The 10188-nt window shown below is 33.2% G+C and overlaps 1 protein-coding gene across 1 annotated transcript; it reads right to left on the bottom strand.

Moving 5' to 3' along the window:
* Positions 1–4960: 4960 nt before the first annotated feature.
* On the bottom strand, positions 4961–6933 carry LOC109193845 (probable WRKY transcription factor 70). The gene is made up of 4 exons (XM_019344679.1): positions 6452–6933; positions 5959–6060; positions 5145–5639; positions 4961–5106 (listed from the first exon to the last, which is right to left on the bottom strand). The coding sequence occupies exons 1-3, from the start codon at positions 6775–6777 to the stop codon at positions 5153–5155; spliced, it is 915 nt and encodes a 304-aa protein (XP_019200224.1). The 5' UTR covers positions 6778–6933; the 3' UTR covers positions 4961–5106; positions 5145–5152.
* Between the last annotated feature and the right edge of the window lie 3255 nt (positions 6934–10188).

Below are 10188 nucleotides of genomic sequence, written 5' to 3'. Positions count from 1 at the left end.
GTTACAGTGAAAACGTACGAAGAGATAACTACGACAACGGCAAAAACTACGTTCGTTCAAATTCAAACTTTTTTTTTTTTTTTTTTTTGCTGTCAGTTTAGCCGGCTGACAAGTGAGACGACGATGACGATCAGACAACAACGTTAAAACGTGATCGTCGCGAAATTTCACTATATGCTTCGCATTCGACAACCCTTTTTCTGCCTACACACATCATTCTGTCTGCTGGATGGTTTGAATTTCCTTTCAAATCACGAGAGAAATTCACAGTCACTAATGGAGGATCCGCATCAGTAAACTTTATGTATACACACATCATATCTGTCTGATTTTAATTTTCTTTATGAGTAATTAGAGAAACTCATAGTCACTACTTAAATTTTATTTTTATATAATATATGTGCAAACCACACTATAAAGGTAAACCGTGAGGACAACCCCAAGCCAAGTTAGTTGAACAATTGATTTGGTAGTCACAGGGTTTCAAGTTTGTCGCTATGAGAGACTGTGCGTGGGAGCTGGCTATTAGCCTTATTGGTTTGAGACGATCAACTATGAGGAACCTATGCTGGTTTACCTTATTGTGCAGTGATCTTTTGTTGACTAGGGTTACAAGGAAGTCTAGATGTGTACTTTTAAGTAGATACTACGGGCTTTTCTATAAATTAAAAGAAAGGTACGTAAATTATACTAAAAGAATCATGTCCTGTAGATTTGACTGAAATAATATAATGTTAGTAAAAATCATAACCCTAATTTTTAAGTAGGGGAATTATGTTCTATCTACCCCAAGATTATATATATTGTTTTTATTGTGATTTGGTATGGAGATTATATTAGTTGGCGACATCAAATGCGTTCACACTTCAATTCGTGGGTTGTAGCTAGCTAACTACTACATAACAAAATGTCGTTTTTACATATGAAAACTCAACGCATGCTCCAAAGAAATTAAACAGTACGAGAAGAATTGTAAAGACCTTCTAGATAATAAACAAATCATTTTTGAACACCCCTTGACACTTCTTGTTGTGATTGAATTGGTATATATGATGGTCCATTTCAATCTTTGATATACTACAAGTTTGTATTTGTTACTCGAATGTGTACTATAAGTGAAGTTCGCTTTATGACTATGATCGGTAAAAGACCACAAAATCAGTTATTTGATAAACTTTAATCTAAAAGTGGATTGACGAAATTTTTTTCATTATTTCGTCTATTTTTTTGAATGTTACTGGCTCTATTACAATGTAGTATTGAACTCACAACCTTCCAAATGGAAATCCAACTCGGATACCATTATACCACATAGTCTTAGTAATTTAATTATACTTCTATTCACCAAATGTTTTGAATTTTTTATTTTTTGTGTGTGTATAAGTAGTGAGTAGCTTTACGAGCTACAAACCATCAGTATTTAATTAAGTTCGAGCGTAACTCAAATTTAAATTTGAGTGTGTCGAACTGGAATCAAGTTTTGATTGAACAACTCATCACAAACAACTCGACTCACTTTCACTCTTAGATGAAAGGTTGCCAAATTCAAAATTGGAAGGATTAAAACATTCAGTGCATGACGACGCCTACTAAAGTATTACCGTAGCCTAACACTGACATGATTTATTTCACTCTTCAGCAATCTTGAGGGCATCCGCCCCCATTAGAAGGGTCTTCACCAAGTTTTAGAACAACAAAATTCCATGGAGGAAATTTTCACAAATGAAAGATGAAGTCTTTGGCCAAACTTTTCTCCCGCAATATGAAAGTTTTTTGGGCCCAATAACAGAGAGAAAATGAAAGAGAAGGCTGGAAAGTCATGCGTGGAGCAATGGCGCCAAGGCATCAGATTTCCTGAATTTTTTCTGGAGGCGTCAATTTTTTGTTTTTTTGTTTTTTTTTTCTTTCTATTTTTTTCTCTTCTCTCTCCTCATCTCTTTCCTAGTTGCCACCTAAAAAAATCACACCAAAATTCTCACTATTGAGGATGCCCTGAGGATGATTGATACGACGTAGTACGTCACTACTTTGGACTATGCCACATATATATATATTGCCACATTTTGCCCAATGGAGTATAATAATTCAACCAGCTCGGGCTTAGCTCAATGGTTTAGTGTGCAGTATTTGGGACAAGATTATAATAATTCAATCCATACATTTGGTGCAATGGTCCGACCATAAAGTTCTCGTTTCACTAAATAAAACGAGTGTAATTATAACACTCGATTCAATAAATAATAATAACTTGGAAGGTGTGATTGAGTGGAAGTGACTCATCTATCTTTAACTAAAGGTCATGAATTCGAGGGGATTAATAACTGTGTCGGTGGAAACCCTGGTATACCTAAAAAAGAATTCAATAAATAATAATAAAATACACTACTTGGTGGGCAGAAGAATCAAAAATTAAGAGAGACTCTATTACAATGTAGTATCTGTTTATATACTTTCTCAACCTATACTGGCTCTATTACAAAGAACCAATAACGCTTCCACTGAGACTTGAACTCACAACCTTCCAAATGAAAGTCCAACTCGGGTACCATTAGACCACATAATCTTGGTAAAAGAAAAGATTATATCTTCCAAATTCCAAAATTTTTTGAAATTTTGAAACCTTCCAAATTTCTAATTTTCTATCATGTAAATTCAAAAGGAAGAAATTAGAACTGCCACTCCATTTTTTTGTGACAAGTGAAAGTTGTAGCATGTAATAGGTAAACTCTAGTCCTATCTAATGTCTTGAAAGACTCATTAAATTTGTGACCTTTTAGTACAAACAAATGTTCCATCCACCCGCCCAATCCTATACCATGGATTAGGGTTTCATATTGCACTATGAATCATATAAAGTCCAAAAATTTTGTGTCTACAATTAACTTATTTTGTACTTGAAGTTTACAATTTTTGTCTATAACATGGTAACATAAAATAATAACATGGTAATTTCGTACACATAAAATAATAACTATATAATATGTTAACTGACACATAAATGTTGGTTAATATGTTATGTGTCTACAATTAACATAGGAATAAGGGTCAAATAGGCCATCGAACTGCACACAATAAAACAATTAGGCCACTGAACTTAAAAAACCAACAATTGGGTCCCTAAACTAATCAATTTCAAACAATTCTTCCAATTTGAAGGTTTCCAACAGGTCAACAGGTCATCCTTCCAAATTAATTATTTTTTAAAATTTAAATTTTAAAAATTAATTATTTAAATTTAAAAAAAAAAAAAAAAAAAAAAAACTGGTTCCACCGTCTCCGGCTGGATTCCAGTTTTTTTTTTTTTTTTTAATTTATAAATAATTAATTTTTAAAATTTATTTTTTTAAAAAAAATTAATTTGGGAGATGACCTGTTGACCTGTTGGAAACCTTCAAATTGAAAGAATTGTTTGAAATTGATTAGTTTAGGGACCTAATTGTTGGTTTTTTAAGTTCAATGGCCTAATTGTTTTATCGTGTGCAGTTCGATGGCCTATTTGACCCTTATTCCATTAACATATTTTGTATCTGCAGTTAATAGTTTATGTGTTTGTAGTTATCATGTTAACTATAGGTATAGAATTTGAATGCTATTTTTTAACCAAAATCCACAATGCAAGGTAGACCCTAGTCCATGATATAATTTACTTTTGGACTACTCCAAAAAACTAAAGACAATCAAGTCATTCTTCTTCCACGGAGGAGGAAAATTCATTCGTTTGTTGTGGTTGATAGAAATTTTAGTTTACTTTTCAATAAACGAAAATCTTTGAATTTTCAGTAATAAATATTAGTCATTTCTGATTTTTTTTCTTCATCTTATTTATATATATATATATATATATATATATATATATATATATTTAGATTCTCGTGCAGGTGAGGGCTTCCGGTGCGGTTGTGCGGTTTAATCTGAGCAATCCATCTCGCTTTAATCAACGTCCAGGATTATCAAAGTTTTTAAAAAAACGCGGTAACAATTTTGTAATTTTTGCATCTATGTCAAAATTAAGGTGAGCGGATCTGTGATTAATGTGCGTGAGTTCTGTGCTTAATGTGCGTGTGTTTTGTGCTTAATGTGCGTGAGGTTTGTGCTTAATGTGCGTGGGATGTGCTTAACGTGAATAGTTGTTAAAAGTTAAAGTCTGTGAGTGAATACTTAAAGTGCGTGAGTTTTGTGCTTAATGTGCGTGGGTTTTGTACTTAATGTGCGTGAGTTTTGTACTTGGTTGCTGAAACTTAAAGTCTGTGAGTTAATATTTAAAGTGCGTGGGTTTTGTACTTAATGTGCGTGAGGTTGTGCTTAATGTGTGTGGGTTTTGTACTTAAAGTGCGTGAGTTTGTGATTAAGATCTAACACTTAAGGTGCACCAAGCCTCCGACTTGCCCTGGGCTTTGGCAAAACCCTCCAGCAAAGCTGCGCTACTCCTAAGCAAGATAAATGGAGAAATCCAAATTCAAAGTATAGAGTTGATGAGTTGAATGAGTCTCCTCCTCGCTTTCCTGGTATTTGCACACTGGGCTTTGGCAAGCGTTTTTTTTTTTTTTTTTAATTTTTATTGATTTGAGTGGTTGATCTAAATTTGATCAATTGCTCAGATTTAACCGCACAACCGCACGAGAAGCTATACCCGCACCTGAACCCTTCCCTATATATATATATATATATATATATATATATATATATATATATATATATATATAGACTATGAAAGGCCAAGTTGATCAGCAGGAGGTAGCTAGAGGATTGTTAGATAAAGGCTTGAAGGACGAGTCCACCATATATCTTGTCTCTATCTGGAAAATATAATGGTAAAAGTAAATAAAATTGTGCCTTCATTATTAACTATAGCTCAGCTTTGGCGTAATGATAAGCTGAGGTCACGGATTCGAATCCGAATAAGAGTGAAAACTGCCTAACACAAATCAATGTCAATTAAGTTGAGGAAAACATAAACTGATGAGCAGAAACATTTATTTTCATTGAAATTGAAGTCATCATAATACAGTAGTACGTAGTCAAAATACATTGAAACTAGTGTGTTTACAACTCTTCAAATTACCCAGTATTATTCAACAGCAATGATATGGTGATATATATATATATATATATATATATATATATATATATATATATATATATATCGATCTCCTCATGAATGGGGGAAAAAGGTGTCGAAATCTGCAACGCCACCCATATCAAGATCACTGAAGCTAGTTGAAGAGCATGCATAAAAACTGGTATCATAATTACTAGACTCCCCAATAATATCCCCCCATATAAAATTATCATCATCATCATAACACTTATCATTATTATCTGGTGATTTGCTTATAGAAATCTCGCTCTGTGCTGTTTCTTCCTCCTTCTTCACTGTATCAATGGCGCCACCATCTTCTTCTTCTTCTTGGAGACTCATCTGCTTATTAGCAGCTTCCACCATGGTTTGATGGTCGTTTGGAGCGTCGCCGGAGAAGGCTCCGGCGACATGATCGGTTTTCCGGCGTGGAAACCTCTGCGGATCCTTGCAGGTGTGGTAGCCGAAATATGTTGTCTGGTACAACCCCTCCGAGGTTCTTTGGACTTGTTTTGTCGCTCTGCAGCCTTGGTCCCTCTTGTGGGTGCACCTAAAGTAGCACCTTAATCCATCCAAAACATAAAAGTTAAAAAGTGGACCGAGATTTAGGACGTTTTTTAATTTTTCCCAACAAAATTGGTAGCAGTACAAAATTTTTTAAAGAGTCCAATTTGTAATCTCATCGTTAACTAGTCAAGTTAATCAAATTATTTATTTTTGTCAATTTTCCGTTAATAATCTGATTAACTTGACTGGAGTTTTGATTATAACTTTGATGGGTAATTAGAGAATTTGATGATTAATTAGGTTAGTGTGGAGAAATATGTATATATATACACACAGAAAAATATATGTCTATATATATATATATATATATATACCTGGGAGATTCTGAGTGGAGTATATTCTTCTGGCCATATTTCCTCCATGCACCACCATCTTCCTGGGTTTCAGATACCTTGTTCCATGTCTCCGAATTTTTACTGCAATAAATAAATAAAATTATCCATTATTATCCAGATCTGAATTTAAAAAACTGGAGAAAATAATTTTAAATAATTAATCCAGCTTGATGTTCATGCTGCTAATATATATAATATAGAGAAGTGGGGGGTGGGGGGTTCTTATAATTTGATTAATTATTGGTGAATATCTTATTATTTTCATTTAATTAATATTTCGTGAAGATTAATTAATGTATGTTTTATATATGTATGTCTCAATGTCTGTGTGACCATTAAGATTTCTGATTAATTTAAATTTCAAGAAAAAATAAAGTTTCAAAGGCCTCTGAGAATGTTGGAAGATAATAAAAATAATAATTATTATTATTTAAAAAATTATTATTATTGTTTTTTTTTTTTTTGTTCTGACCTTTTCTTGTATCGCCCTTTGCGGCCCTTCTTCTTGTTCGTGCCAGTAGTCTCGCCGGAGTCCTCAAACGTCAGGCCGCCGGAGCAGGCGGAGGCGGATGGGATCTGGCAAATCTGGGCCGCCGCATCGCCGGAAGTGAGCTCGAAGATGGCCTGAGTGAAAGATCTGCAGATTTCCTGCGCGAGCTCGGCGGAGAGTAAGGTGGAGGCGCCGTCGGGGGGCAGGTTTTGGAGTAGGGTTTGGAGCTGAACGACCGAGGCTTTGCCTTTTAAGAGCTCCGTGATCGCTCTTCTCCGCCGCAAGCGTAGATTCTCCGGCACGTCCATTTCGGACTGCAGACCGCCGTGATTGATGAAAGATCTAGAGAGAGAGAGAGAGAGAGAGAGAGAGAGAGATAGGGTTTGGATAGAGAGAAGGAAGATGAAGGCGAGTGATGATTGGAGGAGGAAATAGAGAAGCAACTGAGAGGAATATCTGAGGAAGAAATGCTATAGAAAAATCTATGAAAAAAGCTTTTTTTTCTTTTTTCTATTTCTTTTTTATTTTTGTCATAAAAAGTTAAAAATCTAATGAGTGATGACGTAAGCTGTATGACATCATCATTCGTAATTTTTATTTTCTAGAAACATTTTTTGTGGGGGGTTTATTTTATATTATTATTATTTTTTGGGAAAATTGCATCTTTGGTCCCTGAGTTATACCAAGTTCCGATTCAGTCCCTGAGTTATGACTGTATTCATATTTAGTCCCTCAGTTATGAACAAAGTGGCGTATTTGGTCCTCGGCCGTTAAAAGTGACGGAAAAATTTTAAAAATTTTAAAATTTGACGGGTAAAGTAGGAAATTCACATTTTATTCTCCTTCTTATATCAAAACCACTTTCACAACATTATTTTTCACTTCTTAGCCTCTTATTTCATGATTGTTCAATTTTAAAAGCATTTCAATAACTTTAGTATGACTTGTTAGGAACCTAGCTCTCGTATAACAAACTTAAGACTTAGCACAAATAAAGAAACACACTATACGAAAAAATGTTACATACTAAAAATCTCAAGTTATTCAGTTGGTGAATTTCTCATAAAAGCAACCTGAGAAATTTGACATCATTTTGTATCTCAAAAGTTCTGATTTGATTACATTTGTTTCTTAGTAAGGAAAATTGAAAATTGATAGGATAGTGTGTTTCACACGTCTGAAGACAATGATCAAATGTTTCTTTATTTTTGTGCTAAGGCTTAAGTTTGTTATACGAGAGCTAGGTTCCTAACAAGTCATACTAAAGTTATTGAAATGCTTTTAAAATTGAACAATCATGAAATAAGAGGCTAAGAAGTGAAAAATAATGTTGTGAAAGTGGTTTTGATATAAGAAGGAGAATAAAATGTGAATTTCCTACTTTACCCGTCAAATTTTAAATTTTTTAAAAATTTTCCGTCACTTTTAACGGCCGAGGACCAAATACGCCACTTTGTTCATAACTGAGGGACTAAATATGCATACAGTCATAACTCAGGGACTGAATCGGAACTTGGGTATAACTCAGGGACCAAAGATGCAATTACCCCTTATTTTTTAAAAAAAAACCTTCAGTTTTGGGTAGTAAATTTTGGCAAACTATATAGAAGGATGGTACTCGAATTTTCATAGAGTATATTTTAATCAGAAATGATATTTCGTGTTTATTTATTTATTTTAATTAATTCATCACCCATATTTATTTGAGTATTACTAATTTATTTACTATTAGTTATATTTGTAACAATTTATATATAAGTATTATACAAAGTCATTGTTAATATGTGTGTATATAAAACGTTATATATTTGTCATTTGGTAATAATTTATTATTTTAATCAACCAACAAGAAAGAGTCACATTATGTCGCTTGACCACAAAGTCATTGGCAGTGAACGGAATAATTAGTCACACTAACATTGAACGAGACATGACATTTGATTAATTAGGTCAAGTTGTCCAATTCAAACAGTCTATAACCCTACATGCTAGCATCTATAAATAATTAATTTACTTGCTCGGCTTTTAAGACGGTACAAATAATATATGTATTAAATTAGTTGTAGTAATATAATATTGAATATTCAAAATCAGCTTCAGATAGATAGGATGCATGCATCTATATATCTCCATCCCTAATTATTTTCAACTTGCTAGTTTGAACTATTTTAACTCAACTTTAAGAACACATAATATAATTAATGCATTATTATTGCACTGTTGCCAGGCACTGCCGCTTTTATCTAATCATGTCTACCATACCCAACCACCCAAGCTGCAGCTAATTATAATAGCTGTAAACTATATATTACATAATTATTATAAACTTTACATACATACATGCATGTATGTATTTTGCAGTGATGTTTGTATATATTAACACAAGTGTAATTAATTTCTGTGGATAACTCTCCACCAAGACATACCACGTTCATCACCACACTCATAATATACTTCAATTCCATCTCACCAACCCCATCCTTTCTTGGCATTTTGTGGCTTTTTGAGTTCCGCTTTTGTTTCTTCTCCGGACTATATATCCTGGATCTCATGAACTCATTCTAGACTCATGAGAAAATAAATCGATTCAATCTTTTAAATTCAACACTAAGTTGTACACTTTTACGTACTTACACAAACCCCAATGTTCGTGGATGGCAGAAATCGAACCTCCACTCTGTTGTTGAAAGCAAGTATTAAATGAAACTTATCATATATCCATTAGATCAATGGTCCAATGCCCTAGGGCTGCCAAACTATATTATGGACCCCATAAACCCGCTCATATGCCCACAAGGAGGTAAATCGATCTAATTTTGTTTTTAAGATTCAACACCAAACTGTACATCTCTGTGCATAAGAAACTCATCCCACACACAAAATTCGAAAGTTCATGTTAGGGAATAGAGATATGGAATTTCCGACCACCTGAAAGTAATATTAAATTAAGTTGAAAGCCTTGTTCCGGCCACTTTTGGTATGCAAAAAAATCTTTGTTGCTATTTTCGACCACTTTTTACTTTTGACTTGATTTAAAATCATTTTCAAGTGGTCGAAAATTTCATAACTTTCAGAGTAGTGATTCTGGATATTAGACAAAATTTACTACCCAAAAAGGATTTTTTTTAAAGATTGGAAATTGTAAGAGAACGTACGGATCTAAGTGAAGATTATATTATATATCTTGTCCTCAAGTGTTTGTGATTCTTTAATTAATTTGAAGATCCACAACTTTTAGATTTTAATTCTCAACAAATAAAATTTCAGATGCTTCGTATTATTTTATCAGTTTGACCAAACAGTTTAAGCTTGAAATAATAAAGAATTTTAAAAACAACTTTGCAACTTGCATTAGCAAACCCCTATGAACAATAAACAATTTAATGTTTCCATCAAGTGGTTACTTATCTAGTTGTGTCGGTGTTAAAAAGTACAAATTAAATTATGTCAAATGTCAATAATATATGTTATAGAGTATAAAAAATGTACAATAATGTATTGTTGCCCGAATGGGTGGTTGAGTGGTGGAGCACAATTTTAGATATATGTGTGCTCAATCATGACATGCATAAAGTTTTATATATATATATATATATATATATATATTTCTTAATGGCATAAAGTTTTAATTGATGTGGAACCGTTTTTTATCAATATATAAAATTAACAAACAACTTTGAATATATATTGCTAAAAATGTGCACTTCATAGTTCATAGT

This window comes from Ipomoea nil, unplaced genomic scaffold (assembly GCF_001879475.1).
Source record: "Ipomoea nil cultivar Tokyo-kokei standard unplaced genomic scaffold, Asagao_1.1 scaffold1932, whole genome shotgun sequence".
In the NCBI taxonomy this organism is placed as follows: domain Eukaryota; kingdom Viridiplantae; phylum Streptophyta; class Magnoliopsida; order Solanales; family Convolvulaceae; genus Ipomoea; species Ipomoea nil.
Note: the sequence above shows the minus strand (reverse complement) of the source record. Positions and strands in the feature narration are given on the sequence as shown.